Source organism: Diadema antillarum, unplaced genomic scaffold (genome assembly GCF_040938485.1).
Source record: "Diadema antillarum isolate AM-2024a unplaced genomic scaffold, OU_Dant_1.0 scf00000114, whole genome shotgun sequence".
Classification (NCBI taxonomy): Eukaryota; Metazoa; Echinodermata; class Echinoidea; order Diadematoida; family Diadematidae; genus Diadema; species Diadema antillarum.
In genome coordinates, this window is record NW_027271003.1 from 4,609,693 (window position 1) to 4,631,841 (window position 22,149).

Consider the following 22,149-nt stretch of genomic DNA (forward strand, 5'->3'; position numbering starts at 1 on the left):
CATATCTATATTTTCACATTGTACGTCCACAGATAAGCTAAGTATTCACACTACTAAATCGTCGGGCATCAGATGGTTCAATACCAAATGAAGAAAAAAGTATATTATAAAGTATAAGTCAAATGACATAAGTATACACACAAACACAGAAACAAGACGACTCTGCCGTCTATCAAGTGGTGTCTAACAGTGTATATAAAGCAACCGTGCGCAACTCTGTAAGTGTGTATTGAGTATGTGTCAATTACTAGTGTCTGTTTTTATGGAATTTCGTTATCGGGATTCGCCTGGATGATAAAATACTTGGTGACGAGGACACGCTGCATGCAAAGAAACACACGTTTAGAATCATGAGTAAGTATAAAGAGCTGTTATTTTATTCAAAACATGCGCTCGGTACAACTAACAAAGTGAAGCTACAATATTTACGCAGATGATAAGTGATGGCTTTAGGAAATATAAAACACAAGCAAGTATTAATTGTTACAGTCCTTGATTAGCTAATATGTAAACTACGTATATGAAACCTATCATGAAATAGCCAGCCGAAATATTTCTCTTTTGCTCAGTTGTACTGGTATACTATTAAACGTAATCACCACCTTCTTTAGGCCTATAGTAACTGTACTCTTAACACCATTCTTTTACAACAACGAATTTTCATTTAGGACAAATGAGAATTTAAGAACTTTGTACATTTAATTCTTGCTTTTCTTGTTTTCAGTCTTTCAAACTAAAGTTACGCATAAAAAGGAAACAAGATCACATATTACGACAGCATTGAACGTCACGAACTGGGTTAAATATTTAGTTATGTGTGATTACAAAGTGTGAACAAAAAAAAAAGAAAGAAAGAAGGACCAGGTCCCGGTACAGGATGGAAGAGCGAAAACTGAAGTTGAGTAAACCCTAGAAATGCTGACAAAGGCAACGAGATTCACCATTTTAAGAAAACCTATTGCTGCAAACGACAAACTGCCAAAATATCGAGTAGGCCTATTAAAGGGGCATTCCGGACGATTTTCATAATTTCACATCATGTAGTACATAAATCAACAGCTCCATGTATAGATTCGTGGAATTTGTTGTGGTCCTTGAGCAAAGAAACCAAAAAATTGAAAATCTTAAACAAATTACACTGAACAGTGTTGATGACATCAGAGCCTCATATATTTCAGAAATGTAGCAGTGCAATTCCATTACAATACCACTTGCTCAACAAGTTCACATGTGAAGAATCTATATGCATGCCTTCTTCTTTTGTTCTGCTTCCGTGAGCCCCAACTCATGCATTCTTATGGTGAGGCTGCCATGTCATCATCCTTGTTCGTGGCAATTTGTTATACATTTTGAAAACATTCTCATTGCTCATCCCAATCACTATAAATTCTGAAACTATGTACTCGGTTTAGCTGATTTATAGTTGTTCAAATGTAAAAGTCTGAAAATCATCCGGAGGTCCCCTTTAACGAAACGGCTATCATCTATGAATGTATTATAATCAAAGAGGGTTAACTATGTTTAATAAAGAGTGAAAGACAAGATAATGTGCAAAAGGATGAAAGATAAACTAAAATGCATAAAACCCCTACTTTGTGGATATACACAACAACCTTTGCATGTATTTACAGCCTTTTAACAGTGTGGACATCTAGACTTTAAGCTATGGTGCCAAATGCAACCAGTGCTTGACGTGCTCTTATTCCACAATACACACAATGTTGTTTAAGATCTCCATGTCTATGTGCTTCCTAATGCAAAGATATATGGAATGCTAATGCAAAGTTTCTTATGTACAGCAAAAAAAAAAAATGTCATTGTATAGCTTCATATGCTACATTCCTAGCCATGACATCATATTTACAAACATACAGTAAAGGCAACGAGTTTGACGTATAGCAAGCTACCAAGTGGGGAGAGCCTATCCGGATATTGCAAGTTTTTCCTCCTTGCCTTCTTTTCCACTACACCCCCCTCCACAAAAAAAAAAATAAAAATAGAACCAACATTTGATGGAGCCACTATAAATTGTCTCGACGCGATTATATTTTCTTTACAGAAAATCATGACATTAACTAAAATGCACCAAACAACAACAACCAAGAACCTTTGCATGTATTTACAGCCTTTTAACAGCGTGGACATCTAGACTTTAAGCTATGGTGCCACATGCAACCAGTGTCAAAGATGTCTAGCCTAAGTTCTACGCTTTGAAGTACTCTTATTCCATAATACACAAAATGTCGTTTAAGATCTCCATGTTCAAATGCTTTCTACAAAGATATATGGAATATTTATAAAAAAAAAAAAATTATATACAGCCAAAAAAAAAGGCATAGCCTTATATCCTAGCCATGACATCATAATCATTTACAAACATACAGTCATCATGAGTGACCGTTTTAACAACACAAGGATAGTATTATCGGTCAGATTCTACTCAATTGAAACTCAGATACAAAATCAGTCTGTAATAACTCTATGACATTATAGTGTCCTAGAGAAAGTACACTTGAAGATTAACTACACTTGTTTGAGATTTGGAAGGGTTTTGGAAGGGTTCTGGAGGTCCCATTGAGGACTCTAGTTTAGACATGGTCCCCGTCGATATAACAAGATATATTCCATCAATGTAGCAATATCAGGCTAAACTTCTGAAGTTAAATCTAACGAGCATTTTCAGGAAAGGGAGGTAAGTGAAACTCTCCCCTACTATGTCATTCCTCTTTACATTCCAGATTTTGCGATTATTTAATGACCCTCCATTCATAATCTGTTCCATTGACGATTGACGTAAATATGCCCAATCTTGTACATTATCATGAAATAAACTAGAGAGGGCTAATGATATCAAAAAATAAATCTTACAAAGTAATTACCTTGTCATACTTCACTCTTTCAAACCTGAATTTTCTTCGAATAGAGCTAATCTTAACGTTTAAGTTGCCCTGAAATTAGTTAGTACAGATGCGCATCACGGGAAAGGTTTCATGAAAACTCAGCTAAAAGAAGAACGTGATTAAATCTTAAGTTGTTGTTTTTTTTTTACAAACGCAAACACAAAACCTGAGCAGAATGAGTATTTTCTTAGTAGAAAATTGAGCAAAGAAAATGGAATTCCATCAAGTTTCATTTTATGATCGTACAAATTATGAATATAATTTGTAATACACTCATCACTCACCAAGGCCATAAGCATTATCATCAGCTAATGTCTAATATGAAAAAAAATGGAGAAAACAAAATAAAACGGATGCCACATTTGTTTAAACTTGGTCCGAGAAGAAAGAGTCAAATCATAAGAAGCACAATAGTTGTAATTCCATCAAAATCGGAAAATAATTCAAGGTTCTAAACCTCACAAAATATTTGAAAATAGATTAAAAAATCTTCAAAACAGTTCGCATGAATATGCATATGTATTAGCTGATGCTGCCTCCAACTCTGAGTATCTTCAATTGATTATTCTTTTTGAGTTGATTACGCATAAAAAATGATTGGAATTACTTTTCTGATATAAAAGTGTCAAACATACAGTTATATTCACCATGAGTGAATAACATCAGATCGATGTACAAGTGTTTGAGACTGGGGTAAAAATTCATTTGAACAACAACAACGAAATGGAAAATGGAAAATGTAAGGTTTCGCATCCAAAGCTTCACGTGGCAAGTTGCCACGGGATGACATCATCAGCTCGCACATTTACTTATTGAGATTTGGCGTTCAAAAAAAAAAGAAGAAAAATCATTATTTTTAACCCGTTCGATACTTAATTTTTTAATCCCTATTGACTTAATACACAGGCAACCAGGTTCCCGAAGGGAACCGGTTAACTTCTAATCATCTTTATTCGTTTTGATCAAAGCTCCACTGTTGTGTTTATTTCAAAAACAAAACAAACATGCATTCTTTATTATCATTCTAACTCACAAAACTCGCAGGTCTGGAACTCCTCGTCAACGAAGTAATCCTGCTTCAACATCACTGTTTTATCATGCTTCGTGTTTGAAGCTTTAAGCTCCGCATGATCATTCATCAGAAGGCAATTGAAAAAAAAAATACCAAGACATTTTTTTTTAAGTCAGGACGTAACAGGATACATTGTAATGTAAAGAATGTGTAAAGGAGTTTGTGAATCCCAGAAAGCCTAAGTTAATCCCCACCCACACCCCTCTCCCCAAAAAAAGAAAATAAATGAATAAAAGGAGTGTTCCAGAAAAAACAAAAAAAAAGATAGAAATACATGGTACTATAATTATATGTGAAAGACGTGTATGTCTATACACATTATTATAATAATTGAACACGTATTATGCGGTCAATAAATGCAAAGGGGACGAACTGATGTTCCAGAAAATGATAAAGAACTAAAAATGACTATAGGGAGAACTGTTTGAATTGAATCTTTATGTAAGACATTTTTGGCAGTATTGTGAAGTACAGTCACATATGTGAGCCTGAATTAAAAAAAAAAAAAATGAACAAAAAGTTGCCAGACATGAATTTTAGTTTAAGGGCAGATTATGAAAGAGCAGCCTCTAAGCCTCAAAACGATGTATAATCAGGGAGGTAAGAGCGCACCTCCCTGGCCTAACATATTTACAATTTGGAAAAAGAGCAAAAACTCTGGAAAGTGTAAACTGAGAAAAGCGTCTTTGAAGTACAGGGTCTATTCAAGCGCCAAATATTTACCAAGCCATGCTGCAGCGCTGGCTGTGCAATAAATGGGACCAAAAAAAAAAAAAATAATGTAAACCACTGGAGCATCAACAATGAAGAAATTATCAGATCAATCTTAAATTAATCATGCTCTATTAGCACATTTTATTTATGATAAAGGCACACTTCCAAAGCAATAGCATTATCCTTTCAATATTGAGTTGAAAGTGAAAAGTGTCCACAGGATTTTCAAGAAATGACGGGGTCATCCCACTAGACCGACACCCACGAGTTATACAGCCCACGAGTTCGACATTAAAAACAGGTCCATGAGTCATACAGCTCACGAGTCATACAGCCCATGAGTTCGGCACTAGGCAAATAAAGCCCATGAGTTCGACACTAATTAAAAAAAGCCCCCGAGTTCGACAGATACAACGTGCACGGCGCGTAATGTGTCGGTCTCGTGGGCCTTGTTGGCCTAGTATCATGGGCTGTATGACTTGTAAGCTGTATGACTCGTGGGCTGTATGACTTGTGAGCTGTATGACTCTTGGGTGTCGGTCTAGTGACGTGCACCCGAAATGACAAGGTGCCTCTAAGATAAACCTGATCTCATCGCTTTAAAAAAAAGTTGTAGAAAACTATAGAAATCACACTTTCCCATTCACGTTATGATCCGAAATGTGGGCATAATGTAGAAGAAGAATAGCTCTTTCAGAAAATAAGGAAAAACTGAAAAATGACTAGGTCGACGTGTTTCACCTTTTTTGAGTCCTCATGTAAAAAAAAAAATAAAATAAAAATAAGGGGTGCACATTTTTGTTGGTTTTGTGATGCACGATCACATTATGGTCTCATGATATCATGCACACCGACGTTAACAGATAAGTTCACTTGGCAAATCCAAAGGTACACCAAACACACCATAGCCCAAGTAGGATGTTAGCTACCACCGTTTTGCCATGTAGAGAACCGGAATCAGACGTTCTACTGAAGTAGTCTTGACCGGGCTCACCCGTGGTTACAGGGAAATTATTATTAGCATGGGTAACCTGGCGATTTTGCATTTTTGGTGCTCGTGGATGCCAAACAAAGTCCTGGCATGTGTTCAAATCAATCTCTGTGTTGTTAGCATGAGAGCAACAGTAAATGGAACTGTTCTTTAACTGGTTTAAAAACCAACCGTGAACGGAATAGCCATCATAGTATATTTCTGCTTGATGGCGGAGTTTGACTCCATTCTGATGGCAAATAAGATTGGTATTTCTGCCGGCAGCGGCTTGGCAGTATACTACTCTGCCATGCTTGTGTGTGGTGCACTCGGCTCTGCCAATTGGGGGGTACACGTCAACCTCTGTTCTGATTATCGGGGAATAGTTGTATATGCCGTTACGATATGATACTATTGTCACAGTGTACACCCCTCCATCTTCTGAGGAGACAATTGTTATCTCAATTGACACGTGCATTTCACCCTCTGTTTTCATGATACTGATGGTGAAACGGTCAAATTGAGATTTTGACCGCAAACCAGCTGGATCAAGTGATTGGTGCACCGACGTATAAAAAGGTTGATCTGGTACGAGCGCCACTGTAAAGTAAGAAGAGCTGTCATCATTAGGAGTCCAGGGAAAGGCGAGTATGAAGCTGCCTGGTGACCCTTGCTTCAGTTCAATGTTGTTGTCCACTGAAGCAGCAGAAGAGCCCGGAAGCAGAAATATCTGGATAGTCAACAGCAGCAGCATCCAAGACAGCAGATCGTGGCTCAGCTGCAATGTAGTGATTTATTGGAAGAATGACAATTTATTTTTACCACATCGAGATAACAACGTATGAAGTCTTCTTCTTCACATTTCACATTACTTGCATGTCTAAGAAAGTAGTTTAAAGCCATGTTCTTTGATGCTGTGAGATGCTCTTTATAACAAGAGACCCGGGGGTCACGCGCTCACCTGAGTATCGCAATTTCACCTTCCATGCATTCTTGCACACTCTTACCGGAGAACATTGGAAACTTAGGTCTGCATATATGGATCCCCCACCCCCCTCAACTCCAGGGTTGGGGGGGGGGCAGGCAGCCCTGGATCTGCAATGAACAAACTTGGAACTAAAGTCATCAATTTACAAACTCATGGTATTAACTTTGCTTTATCATTTCTGGTTCTAGAGTAGAAGATTTTAAATATTCCTTAATGTGGGGGGGGGGGATGTGGACCCCCTAGGGGCCCCCAAGAGGGACATGGTGCCCATTTGAAGGAATTGAGATTCTATCCCCCTAGGGACGCTACCTACCAAGTTTGGTCAAAATTCATCATGAGGTTTTCAAAAAGAAGATGAAAATGTACAATTCAAGCTCCATTAGGACCCATCCCCATACCCTCTCCTTGATGATTCCGCCAATCCCATGAACAAACTTGAAACTACAGTCATCAATGTTCAATGTACTAACTCATAGTATTATCTTAGCCCTATCACTTCTGGTTCTAGAGAAGATTTTTAAAGATTCCTTAATGTTACGAGGTTTGGCCATGGTGGGCCATGGTGCCCATTTGAACAAATTGAGATCCTATCCCCCTCGGGATGCTACCTACCAAGTTTGGTGAAAATCAGACATGGGGATCTCAAAGTGAAGATGAAAATGTACAATTTAGGCCCCATTAGGAGCCCTCCCCACCCCCCTCTCCTGGGTCCCAAGGGGGGGGGGGGGGGGCACCCCTGATTCCCCCATGAACAAACTTGAAACTGCAGTCATCAATGTACTAACTCATAGTATTAATTAAGCCCTATCACTTCTGGTTCTAGAGAAGAAGATTTTTAAAGATTCCTTAATCTTAGGGGGTTTGGGCCCCCTGGGGTCCCCAGGTGGGCCATGGTGCCCATTTGAACAAATTGAGATACTGTACCCCTAGGGACGCCACCTGCCAAGTTTGGTGAAAATCGGTCATGGGGTTCTCAAGAAGAAGATGAAAATGTAAAACGTTTACGCACGACGGACGACGCACGACGGACGACGCACGACGCTTGACGGACGCCGGACGAAGAGCGATCGCAATAGCTCACTTGAGCCTTCGGCTCAGGTGAGCTAAAAACTATAACTTACAGTAAATATCCAGAGCTTTCCTTTTCTTTTGACCTTAGGTTTTGATTATGATGTTATTGATGCATTCTAGCCTTTGATTCTACCAAGAAAGCATTACCACCTTAAGCAATGATTTTGTATCTAGCACATGAAATCCAGTGGTACTAGTTACCGCAAGAGAAATTTGCTTATTTTGTTTTAATATACAAATTATAAGTTGACTTGCCCTAAAACGTTTTTTTTTATGTTTATGAGTGTTGGTATGTTGTTGTTTTTTGTGTTATTTCTAAAAGCACGTGACTGACAGTTTTGCATAAAATACTCCAGATCTTGTCCTGTTTGTATGATGGCAGCATCTGAAATGACACGCGTTTTCCTGAGTGTAAAGGCGTTGCGACATCATCAATCATGACAATAGGAATATAGCTTCTTATACATAATTAACACTATGATTACTTCTTTACAACTGTTTGTTTACCATCGATTCTAAGTGATATTTATGGCCAGCTGCTTGTCGAGTGTTATCTTCTGTGTGCACTTCTCTTTCAGTAGTAAGGTCACCTCTCTGCGATGATTGCTCAGATAGGTTAATGGCAGGATCTCCATCTCCGGTATTCACAGTCCTGTAAAATGACATTAGGTCATTAAGTTAAGCATCAGAGATGTCGACCTTGCAAACACATTGGAATATTTTGAGGGCTAGAAATACATATATTCGGGAAAAAAAAATTTCCGGTAATAGAAATGTGTAGAAAATGATATCATGTGGGAAAAACTATTTTTTCCTGACACCTGAATTACTTTTGCCTCCCTTCCCCCCCCCCCCAAAAAAAGAGAGCAAAATATACTGCGAAAAGTAAGCATTTCTGAAACATGTAAGAACTTCCAGATGTCCATCATTGCTTCTTTCTTTTCGGGCTATAGAAGTAAGATATTTTGAAGTATATTATACGTTTGACAGTAGATATTCTTGACGGCTTGATAGCCCTATGTATGAGAGCAGTGCATCAGAAATGTGAGTATAAATGCTTACCAAATAAAGCCTGTTACATGATAGAGAGTGTAGGATGTGCTGTCTTTAACAGCACAAGGTAATATGAGAGTGAAATTTTCTTACGAAAAAAAGTCAATATCATAATCAAATTAAATTGCATCATTCACATAAATATGATATCACGACACATACCCTATTGATCAGGTAAACAAGGTATTATACCATAAGCGCAATGTCATTTACAGTTCAAATATTGTTTTACTTAGTAAGACTGCAAACAAATATCATTTGAAGATTTTAAAAATAGTTGACATCCTCAAAGAATATTGACAAATCATTACAAGTTCTCTGACGGTGTAATGCAATCTGACTTACAGTTTTTTGTTTGTTTGGGTTTTTTTCAGACGATGCTGATCATTTTCACTCCTTTGATTTTATGTATGTTATGATTAGAAAGCTACAGACTTCTTTATTTTTTTCAGCGAGAGCACACACCTGCAGTCTCTTGAAGTTTCCTCTTGATTCTTTGGAGCGTATTCAGTGTTGGAGTCAAGACACAGAGACTGTATTAAGAGCAGCAAAAGATTGTTCATTTAGTGCATGAAAACAAAAGATGTACACATTGTCATCCATGAAAATACTCTTACACAATGAATAGGTTGCAAGTGGAACTGTATGATGTTATCATTAGTCACAAGGTATCCGATACTATAGTTTTCCCACACTGACAAATACTAAGAGAAAGTGAAAATCATGAAATGCAGCAAGCCTTCCCTTCCACCTGTATTGAAACGAAAAGAAATCCCTCGTAGTTTTAGTAAAGTGGCATGTACAAGCTGGCTAATTATCCTGATATGAAGAAACGTAGGAAAATGTACGCAAGTTTCACAAAATTAGAAAAAAATTGATTATAATTATGGTAACCAATTAGGACCCCATCTAAGGTCTTTCGTCTGGATCCTCGGGTCTTTGGTAAAAAAGGTTCAAAGCTGAATTCATTTTGCAACGCGTGTCATGTCTGTGTGATACACTTTTGTATTTCATTGTAAGGCAGAGATCAGGTAAAAAAAAAATGTCAAAGCGTTAAGGGGTGTTTTGCTTTTAAATTACATAAATCTGTCCAGAATCGCATGAAAGTCTGACAAGTCATACGGTCTTGCCACAAAACTATAAGAGCTATCATTATACCCTGCAACATACAGGAAAAATTATGCCTTGTTAGGGCATTATTGACATAATTTACCGGTAGATACTTAATCACTTCCTCTCAGTCTACACAAAATGCTGGAATGCTGTGTCGGGACATGAATCAGATCTCAGATAGTTCCCCGTGATTTCACGATTTTTTTTTAAAAACAATTATGTACCTACGTAGCAAAATATAGGTTTGTAAGTGATACCGATCTTTTGTTTTAAACTTATTATTTCTGGACGTCAAAACTTAAATTCATTGGTTTGTACGGGATATTTCGATTCATTTTTTTTTTACACGTGACCAAATCTTGGACATTTCCACATCCTTGTTAAGTTATTCAGAGACATCATAATCATTAAGCAGAGCCATAATCTTTTCGATACGTTTAACATTAACTCGAAGACGAATAGTATGATCTTGGCTGCTATTTGACACCAAGGAGATATTATAATTATAATTATGATTATAATTATATAATACCTCCTTGGCGTCAAGTCGTGGACATGAACGTATTCCCACAGCCATTTAATTTTCAGAAGATAATAGTGTACATACCTCTCTTTCTAAAGGGGAAGGTATCCACTTGTGTACTTGTTCCTGGAATTGAGGTGGTTTGAAAATGATATGAATATCATTTGATTCATTACAAACCAAAACTAATACGATTTTGCCTTACGAGGATTACATGCTATGCATACATCCGTGCTGCATTTTCGTCCTAATTTCCTTTTTTTATCATTTACAATTAGAGTATCAATTTTCATACCAACCGTCCAAGCAGAACTCAAAATATCAACGCCCGCAAATAATATGCCACTCAATGAGAAAGTATATAAATCTTAGGTAAACAAAACAGAACTAGCAAACGACCAAATTAGACAATGTATGATGATATGTCAAAATACTGTCAAACTTCAGGAAACAAACGTACAATTAAAGTTTGAATTAAGGGGAATGTGGAATATATTGTTATTAATACGATTAATGAATTTAACTAAGCTTTTCTTCACTGTTATTTCTGTAAAGAATGGATAGACAATAGGAACTCCAGATAATTCTACTTTTGTATAAATTCTGCAATAGTGCACGGCATTGTACCACAAACCAACATTAAATGACGCGGACATAGTAGGTAGGTCCACTTTGCCCTACACACGCTATTACCAGAATAAAATATTGAGATCGGTATGGTAGTGGCCCATTCTATAAAGTTACCGAATACAGGGGCGGATTCAGGAATTCCGTAAAGGAGGGGGGTGCCAAAAATGTTTTTCTGTCTTTCGTACCACTTCCATGTTTCATTTTTTCTTTCAAAAATTAAAGGGGGGCTTTTATTCGCCCCTTGCATTTTTTTTTATTTCTTTTATTTAATAAAGTGGGCCGCGCGATCGGTTCGCCCCCCCCCCCCCCCCCCCGATCCGCCACTGGAATACAAAAATATTGTTGAAGCAGGAAATTAAAAACAAAAATTGTCCTCCTACATATAGCATGACTTATTGAGATGAACTTTTATAGCTTTAGCATTATGTCAAATACTCATGATATCCATCAATATGAGGTGCCAAAGCATAGCACAAACATTAGAGACGATTTCATAGTTCAAGTAAACCCCGATGTTATATTTTATACATGATATTTTTACTTTACATTAAGGGTATCGACCTCCCAGCTTTGGGTTTGTACAAAGAAGGCATGAATAACATGAAATTATTTCAAGGATCCACAATTAGCACTTCATAAACAAAATAAAAAAGCTGTAAGAAGTCCACCATGCCAAAATATGCAATGCTGTGATATAAATCGTAAAAGGGGGTTCTTTTGGTTTTCAGGCTAAGTAGGTTACAGTACCATACACACCACCACAGTACTAGGAAAAATAGCGAGTACAGGCAATTCTTATGGATTTTTTGGTTACTTTGTAATTAAAAGTCACGTAATAAATTGACGCAATATAACTACTTACCTCATCTGTCCAAGGATCGAGGATATTCCAAGGTAATTCCTGAAAGTGACACCAGAGAAGATGAAAGAAATTAAGTATGGGATGTGTCATAACTTTTATAGGAAAATCAATGTAAAGTATATTGCATCGGATATATCGGACATGCCTAATTCACATTTCAGTATTATCGTAAAGTTGTAAAGTACATGACACCTAATTGACGTTTGTATCACGTCTTGACTTTCGATATTATGCACCTTACAGTGGAGATGTCAAAAATGTTTTGACTCGTTTGTTTATTTGGTTTTTTTTAATGAATTGCTTGGGACATTACACGGTGTGTCTATAATTTAATGTCATGGTGTAAGAACAGTTATTCGTATAAGAATTGAAGATAAATACACAATACAATTTGAAATTGTGGACCATAGTAGTTTTTTTTTTGGCTGTGTTCACCGTAATAGCTGGATTAATTTGTTAGAAAAGAGATAAGTGAGTATATTATGGAATACACTCATGCAAGTTTGTTAGTTGTTTTAGTACTGCTTTAAGACGCAAATGACACCCTTGACAGAACGTTGATATCGCTGGTAAATTACATTCCCAATGTATATGTACGTTCAGTCCTTATGAAACATTCCATTTTTGGGGGTAGGCACAACTTCACTGCCATTGAGTCTATCTCGCAAGCTCACAGTGATGATATGAAGCACATTCCATATCAATTATGTCAATGTGCAAACGCAAAACGTTTATCTGACTGAATATGTTCTGAGTCTAATGGTCACTTGCCTGCTGTAGACAAAGGCTGGACGTCAAATTTCCTTGAAGTTGTCCACCACTCGCTTCCACAGTTTCAGGTTCACCCAGGCATAGATCCATAGTACCGTTGGTTTTGTCACTGGAAAGTGAAGTGAGCGCAGAGAAAACGAAATTACAGAAAGAAAAAAAAAAGCCCGCAAAATACATGTCTCACCAATATAAGATGATAACATGTCCATAATTCCGCAGTGGATAATCATACCAAAAATCACGAAAGCAACCTTACATTTATATAGTATTACGTATAGACATAACCAACAAAACAGCTTGAATTTGGAAGCCCTAAGAAAATACATCAGATTACATGTAATCAAGTCATTATACAGAGTGACTGCAGAGATCACTATATTGTATCAAAACGTGGCTTGATAAGGTGATTTCTGTTTCAAATGCATCAAGCGTGAGTTTTAAGGACTGAATGTTTTCTATAGAAATTAAGGAAACTCCTAGTCATATACTTCTTGGTGTTGTATGACTCGTTTAGTCACTGTACATCTATAAGCTGCTGCGAAAGATTCTTGTCATGAATTGATGTGTACAAAAACAAGAGAATGACATTTCAATATCCCCTGAGTTTTGCTTTCTTACAACCAATTCGTATAAATACATTACGTGTATGTCCTTTGTTTAAGAGCCTTCAAACTTACGTATTTACGTATTAAGATTATTCGTTTATTTCGGTCAACTGTTTCAATGATTATAATTATGATTATACTAAGTTTCAGCGAAAAAGCAGTGGACATAAATCTTATCTGAATTGCTGTTGTTGGTTTTTGTTTGTTTGTTTCATGAAACACACCATTATGGTCATCTCTATACAATAAACTCAACAAAGAAGAAAAATACAAAAACATTACTGTTAACAGTGCAAAGAGACTGCCACTCAAGTTGCGTAATAAACCACTCTTGAATCTGCATCTCTTATGTGTCGACGTGTATGATCGTTGCCCCCAGATTATCATGTGCTTGTAAGTGTAGTATAGCAGTACATTACATTACTGTTTTGAATTGCTTATAGTTGCAGCTTTGGGTATATAATTTTTCCATAGTGATATTTTTAATACAATTTTATTCCAAAACCTACCACGGTAACAAAGTTGAAAATGTCGGATGAAGGCAGCTGCGAAGCCATGAGATCAAGTCTGTAGTATGCAGGAGATAAAACATTTAAAGACACCCGATCCACCAAAGACGAAATATAATTAGGCGTTTTCACATCAGCCCGATAAAAATCCAAGCTCGAAATATTTCCCGCAATCGCGAATTAGAGCGCTATTTCATTTCTTATTCACATCAGCCCGAAGAGGGGGTAGCCCGAATAGTTGAAAATTTTGAAATAGCTAATTCGACAGCTGAATATGTGCAAACAGCATCAGTAATGAGTGTGCCCTCTCAAAAATTCCTCATGATTTGTGTGAAGTTTGCCTCGATCGATCGGGTCACACACGCTAGGCATGATGGGATTCATCGCGCTAATTTCTCGAGTCGTTTTCACATTATCAAATAGCGCGCTACTATCCCGCTATTTCAGAAATTTCCCGAGTTGGAGTCGAGAAATTTTCTCGATCAGAGTGATACAATTAGCGCGCTAATTTGTGTTCACATTATCAAATAGCGTGCTATTTCGCTATCGGGAAAATTTCCCAAGTCAGAAAATAGCGCGCTATTTCGAAACATCGGGCTGATGTGAAAACGCCTAATGAAACAACTACAGTTCACTCCGAATTTAAAAGTTGAAATTCATATCAGAAAAGACAATGTATTGTTTATACCAAATGTGTGTGTTTTAAAAAAGTAATCTTAATTATGGATTTAAGCAGCAAGGCTTTGTATAATTTGATATCTTCAAAATATTTAACCCTTACATGTTTCTTATATTGGGAGAACAAGTTTCATTTTCAAGCTAACTGGGGCAAGTGTATTAGATATAATTTAGATTACATAAAAGAAAACAAATTACGAGAATATAATTTGAAATTGTTGTATAATTCATTGCCAGTGAGAAGTAATCTATTCAAATGGGGTTTAAGTTATAGTGATTTGTGCCCGAACTGCAACGTAAAAGAGGACATCGTTCATGCCTTCATTGAATGCAAACTTAACGAAATGTTGTTGCTTTTTCTATACGTATGGAGTTTGTTACAAGATGTATACCATGCAACAGTAACAAATATCAACGTTTCACATTTGTTGAAAATAAAGTGCAAGAATCAGTTAGTTTATTTTTGACAATAGCATTTTGGAGTATTTATAAGCTTATTTTGAAAATGAATGAAACCAGCAATGATAAAAGAAGCTGTTCTTTAAAGTATGTGTTTATGAGAGAAATTAGAACGAGAAGAGAAATACAATGTTACATGAAACATAGAGAACACTAAGGAAAAATGAACAATTGAAGAGTTTGTTTGCAAAAACCGATGTCCATTGTTGAAGATTTTGAAGCTCTGTCATAAAGAACAAAATAATACCTTTTAAATGATATATTGGTCACTACATATAAATGTACATTTTTGAAGTTATGGTCAAAAGAAGCAAACATTTTCTTATTATTCTCTCTATTTTTCTTGACCTTTAATCGCAAATATCTCCATTTGGCAAATATGGACTTATCGGTTTTTGCGAACAAACTCTTCAATTATTAATAACGAATTGTTGAACATCTAATGCACGATTGTGTTTTTATCACTTTCATGTGACATCGTTATGATATTATTTTGATTGTGTATTTTGAATGGAATCCTGAATAAATCCTCAGATGAGGCAAAGGAGGAAAAAAAAAGTTGAAAGTATCATATCGCTTTTATGTACAGTAAAGTGGCATAGTTCATGACCACTGCTTACTGAATTTATTTATTCATTTATTTATTTATTTCTATTTATTTATTTATTCATTCAGTCTTCTTTAAAAACAGGGTAGTCTTTTTAGAGCCAAAAGGCCTGCTTTCAAAAGAGCCCTGTTAATGTAAATATACAATTACACATCGGAACATATATTTGCATAAGTGTAAACAAACAAAAAGTAATTGCATGAAAATCGAAATCTACCAAGTAAAACACGATAACATCTAAACAGGGGAAAAAACAAACAGAAACAATTAAACTATTAAAGCTCATAACAGAACGAGATACTACATAACAGTCGTGGCTTCAGTTGGTCCATGGGCAAAAGTGTGAGAAGATAAACCAGAATTTGCGTTAAATCTGCACTTAGTAGTTGATTGATTGTATTTGGGTCTTAAAAGAGATGAGTGCTGTTGCCTTTCGAATATGGTCTGGGAGTTTGTTGTAAATACTGGGTGCTATGAAAGAAAAGGATCGTTATTTTTAAATTCGGTATTGGGCTTTGGAATGAACAGTGGATTTAGAGTACAATGGGGGGTGACATAATATATAGGACGTTTTTAGGCAAGATCATTCAGGTAATACGGTGCTAAGTCTTTAAGTATCTTGAAAACAGAAATACAATACTGGTAGTTGATTCTACCGTTGACACTTTGCCACCCAAGTGTATTCAAAAGAGTTTCTTTGGCAGCTGAGTAATCCGCATTTGGAACCAGTCTTGCATATCTGTTCTGGGTTCGTTGTAATTTGACAAGGTCTGTTTCCCCAAACCACCGACATGACCGAGCAATAATCATCTCTAAGATTGCCAAGAATCAAAATGTGCTACTGGCTATCAACTGATGACCAATGATTCAGTAAGGTCTTTTCTGCTGCACATAATATGTATGCCATATTCATAAACACGAATAGAAACTGAACATGGTTTACAATATTTTGCGAGATAATTTTATCAGTACCTAATGTCCAGGAATAGACAAAATCGCAATACTGTCCTTTAAAAAAAATCACAGTCAATTTCATGTTGGTGACACACTGTCTCGTTATATCAGATTTACGAATTGTCTTCCATTCTGTAGGGGAGCTTCTCACTTTTTGTTTTCTTTGGGGAGCATTTATCGAAACTGAATGTACAAATTTCAAAAAGATATAAGCTTGACTTTTTTTTGCATCAACAGATCAATCTAGCAGCAATAATATTTATCTTGTAAGTTGTTAACGAAAGTTACTTAATATTATTTTTACAAAACACCTAGTTTTCAAAGATTAGAACATGATATTAAGACAGGATAATGAGATGCTCGTAATGCTGTGGTTATCATAATTACGGTTTCAATGTATCATCAGCAAGATGTCAGAGAACATCAGTGATGAAGATTACACTAACACTAACCATATGACTTACTGTATTTCCGTGTTTTCATTGAGTTTTCATGGTTTAAAATGCATTCACCCTCACAATGTCATCCAGTGATCAATAACTTATCATCATGCTGATAACACATATGATACGCAAAATCTGCATTTTCTTCAAACCCTTGGAATAGCATATCAACTTAATAATCTGACTAATGGCTTGTTAGCCACAGTTTTCATTACTGGTATAGTAAACCTGAGTTAACCCTATAAAGCCCAAGGGAGAGACACATTGTGGCCCCTACCGTATTTTCATTTGCCACTCCTACCCCCTTTACCCAATTTCAACCAAATTTGGTGACTTTTTCTAAAATCTTATAGTAAATATTTTGAAATATAATTTAGATATGTCTGATATTGCTGATTGCCATGGCAACCGTAAACGGACAAACAAATCCGTCAGATTTTGCAAGCTTTTACTGTTCCAATTTCTGTTAAGAATAATTATAATAATGAATTAAATGGGGGTTCTCTTGGCTGTAATTTCATGAAGGACCAAAATGCAAAGTAATATTATGGTCGCGAATTACTCTAAAATGGTCTTCTTATTATTTCCTTCATTTTTACATGACAAATAGATATGTTGAAAATATAATATTTGCTAAAGACTGCCCTTTTTATTTGTATCATTTTCAAAAGAGGTTTGTCTGTAGTATCATTACATATATTTTGTTTAACATATTATCGATCTGCAAACTCCAAATTCCAATATTATGGAAATATGAAATTTGACACATAGGTCAAATATCATGTACCTATTCCAAACCATGCATTATAGGTCTCATAAGCGTTTTTTTGATTATTGCAATGAAAAGGGCCCCCATGTAATGACCTTGTAAAATTTCAACCAAAACAAATAGTGAGGGCTGACATGGCTTTTGTTTGTGGCAAATAAAACAATGATTGATATGAAATCAAAACATAATATACTTGGGATGAAGAAATATATAGACAAAACATGAGATTAGCTTATATCCGATGTATTTCTTTTCATTTTGGTAAAAAGCGGCCTCAAAACATTATGAGTTACTCTACCCGTGTGCCAAATATGACGGTGATACATTAATCAATGTGCCCCCCTCCCTCTCCTCTCCCTTGGGCCTGGGAGGAGTCGAAATAGCTTTGATTATAACGTATGCATTGACACTATAATGCCAGAAAATATAAATAGATCAATAGACCTTATATTTGTAACAACAGTATCTCTATTAAGTCAGGAATAAAAAAGGTAACTTGCGTAAATACTACATTGCAAGTCTCGCCTTCCTACACGTTGTAAATAAAAGGTAGTAATATAGGATACTTGGATATTTAGAAATTTAATTCTATTTTCAAGGTAATGTTGGTAATGCATGGAGCTAAACCAGAAGAAATAATCGAGTTTAATCAAAATAGGACAATTACAAGAAATTTAAGGAACAGTTTTGTGAGAGAAAAAGAGAAAACAAAAATATGATTGATAAGTGACAGCAATGGTCATCAGATGCCAAGCCTTGTCCATGGCAAAGCCAAAATGTGATAGAATTCTCTCACGGTTGTCGTACCTTTGCAATGATTTTTGAAAACTGTACTTCGGCTTGGTGTCAAAACAGGTTTTAAAAATCCCCGTTTTAAGAGCGAAATAACAAAATGGCGGCTAACTGATATGATACATATCAGACAACAGCATATATAATGTGTATTGGCGAATAATGTATGCATACCATTGCGTACACAGGACAATAGCACTGTGTTCCTGTACTGTATACACCATCGCATCAACAAGTCTATAAACGCAATCATGTTCTCATATGAGTTGTATCTCTGCTCATGTAGATTAGTATAATACATGTGAATCAATTAAAATGTAAATTTGTTCAAACTTACAGCTCTGTTTCGGTAAAAAACGTCAACTTTGTCAACGAGTTGAAGTAGTTGTTCTAAACAAAGTGCGAGAGCTCCAGAAGTTGAAATTCCAGTGCAATGTTAGCTATAGATTTAATGACGTCAACATTACATTAGTCTATCGTCAGCCGTTTTCTCTACGTAGTCGCCCAGCGTGAAACAGGGTATACACCTGTAACCCAACGTGTGATAGACAACAGAATTACTTCCATAGACTGCACTGAATTCATATCCATAAAGGGGAAATCCAGTTCCAATATAACCCTTTCCACATGGGAACCTGGTGATATGTGTATTACGTCAATATAGGGATTTCAGAATTCAGTAAGGAACGGGGTAACTTAGTTTGATAAAGAATAGAGTAAAGTCTTACGAGTTCAACAGTAAAAATTTGACTGAAATAGTATGAAAAGTTATGACATTTTGAAGTTTTGCTAATTTCTGCAAGACGGTTATTTTTTGCTAATTTCTGCAAGACGGTTCTTGTACAGTAGATATGCAAAAGATCAGAGGTGAAAATATCTCCAGTATTTTTTGTTTAAGGGGGGGGGGGACAAGGTGAAATTGTCAAGAGGTAAAAAGTTTCGGGAAAAGGGCAGAGGTGAAAGGCTTTATTGAAACATGACGTTCTACAGCTTGTGTTTTGTCCTCTAGATTTTTTTCTCCGACAATATTCGCTGACATCCTATTCCCCTGACAGTTTTATGCTGCTGACTTATCAGATATTTTTTTCCTGGTATTCATATCTCTCATATTTCCTTTAGTTTAATTCTTAACATTGAAATTTTAACCATCATTTTTTCCTCGACAATTTCATCACTGATACTTTGATTCTTATTTTCCAATACATGACATATTAAACACCGACAGTTATACCTGTAATGTACTTCGGAAATCTAAATGCATTACATTGTACACTTGCAACCCTTCAGTTTCAACCACTGAAGTTTTTCACCCGAGATGTTTCGTTCAACACCTTTAACAAGTTAACTGTGGAAGAATCCCCCAGCTAAATCTTTAACTCACACCAGACATTTTTCGAAATTTGTTAAACTTTACATTTTTACCCCAGACATTTTAAAGTCTGTTATATTGACCGATGGGTTTACCCTTGACGTTTACCCTTGACGTTACCACCAATTAGGTCATTTTTCATCTGTGGCATTTATCTATGATGTAACATGATCATGAAACTGGTTCCTTGGTATCCAGGCACCAAAATCCCCAAGCATCAGATGATTGCGAAACTGCTTTCGTAATGATATTATTTTGTCTAGAAAAATCCCCGTGCCATGCCTGCTAGTGTGTTGGCTGCAGCATGGATCTGCCCTTTGTGCTAACGATTTACTTAGCTGAGCAAAGACCATGATATCCGTTGTATTGACCCAGCCTCCCCTTGACAAAGAACGTGACTGTTAGTCTACATGACAAGGACTTCAATGTGATAAAAGCTGCGGCAATGGGTACGTTATATCTGGCAAGGTGCGATACGTTTTTTTAGCTTTTGCACTACAAAGAACACGAAAGTTTCTGTATAGACAAAGACATACATAATGTTTGCAGATTAGTCTGAATGGTGCAGGAATATCCCATCGCACAATTTACAAATAATGATTAGAATACAGTGCAACAATCATCAGCGTCATGGGACAATGTCTCGTACACATGCTAACCCCCGAAAATGTATGCATGTTTCCATTATCTAATTCACATTTCTGTGCAAACCGTACATCCTTCTCATAACATAAATTATCAGAATGTAGCACATATGTTCTTTTCTCCCCCCCCCTCTCTCTCTCTCTCTCTCTCTCTCTCTCTCTCTCTCGGATCTCTCTCTTCCTCTCTGTCTATGAAAGAAATTTTTGGCTAGACATAAACTAGGACATTTATATAGGCCTAGACTATAATAAATGCGAACATAAATGCTGTTGCCAACACGCGTCATGTGTGCGTGCGTGCATATGTGTGTATGTGCATTGTTTACATCATAGGGCATATATAGATATATTATCAGCATCACATCGCTCTATGTATGATATGATTATGTACCACATTAGTATTTACCATTTGCAGATGAAACAAAAACCCAGCTTTAGCGCTTCAAAATGATTTTAAAATGCGAGTTAGGGATATATAGAAACAAATGATGTAAAAATTTTAATCATTCATAATCCATGTTAAGTTATATACAAAATGTGAACGATAGTGATGATAACATTGTTTATAGACTAAACTGTCTCCGATACAGATATGGTTTCGAATAGTTAGAAAAATTATAAAATCTCCTTATATTTGAAGCTTTACTTAGTGCTAATCATTTTTTTTTCATGGTATGGTGCTTTGTGATACAACTGATGCATCAAATGTGACAACTCGAACATTCTTTAATCACTGCTCCCAATGGTAAACAATGCCTTTAAGAACAAATGCCAAGTCCAGTTTACAACGTTAAAAGATTTTTTTCCTGACGTGTCAGTCGCAACTCAAAGTACACGTAGAAACTAGAAGACAGTTGTGTAATATACGTGAAATAGAAATGTTATCCCTACATGTGCTTTACTTTGTAAGCTTTATTATTAGTGTAGAGGCAATAACGATAATAACAATAAAATAATCATAATATTTACCCAGGATAACCACACCAGATCATGTCTATGCACTGCTCTCCAAAAGGGTCGCTCTGTTATCACTACCAAAACATTGCCAGGTATACCAATAATATCCACGATTCTACCCTAGTCATTGTATTGGCACGGACACAAAGAGGCTGTATGCACGAGTGTATGATGTATGATGTGTGTGGCACGAAAGCAGTTCGCATATTCTCGCATGTTTACATAACATGAACTTTGAACTTGATTTTGCAGGATGATGAAGTATATCCACCAACACGTGTATAACAGGAAGTGATCAGGTGGCATACACGTGCCAGTAAAAGTGCATTAAATATAATTCCGCAGAATCTTTCTCTTCTTTTTTCATTTCTATTAAATTTATGGGCCTAAGGGTTGCAAACTGCAGTGTAAAATGCAAGAAAAAGTAACAAGTACATGCACTTTGCTAAACAGGTCAGTGTCTTCAATAATAAGTCCCATCGGCGCTTGCCTGCTTTGACCAGTCCATGGAAAACGATTAGTATCCATAATGAGCACCGGTGTAGCCAAGATTTGATCTTGGGGGGGGGGGGGGGGGGGGGGAGTGGGATGTCCCCCTCCAACAGTGAGAACTTTTTGCATTTTGATGTTGTACATGATGCAATTTGAAACAGTCCCATTGGTTTAAAACAATCACTAAAAATACACTGATAATAC

The 22,149-nt window shown here is 36.3% G+C and overlaps 1 protein-coding gene across 1 annotated transcript; it reads right to left on the reverse strand.

The window, feature by feature from the left end:
- Positions 1-326: 326 nt before the first annotated feature.
- LOC139719787 (uncharacterized) lies at positions 327-21,602 on the reverse strand. The gene is made up of 8 exons (XM_071631171.1): positions 21,466-21,602; positions 13,782-13,839; positions 12,668-12,776; positions 11,897-11,935; positions 10,489-10,530; positions 9,234-9,301; positions 8,223-8,367; positions 327-6,434 (listed from the first exon to the last, which is right to left on the reverse strand). Exons 3-8 carry the CDS (start codon positions 12,755-12,757, stop codon positions 5,556-5,558), a joined length of 1,263 nt encoding a protein of 420 aa, XP_071487272.1. The 5' UTR covers positions 12,758-12,776; positions 13,782-13,839; positions 21,466-21,602; the 3' UTR covers positions 327-5,555.
- Between the last annotated feature and the right edge of the window lie 547 nt (positions 21,603-22,149).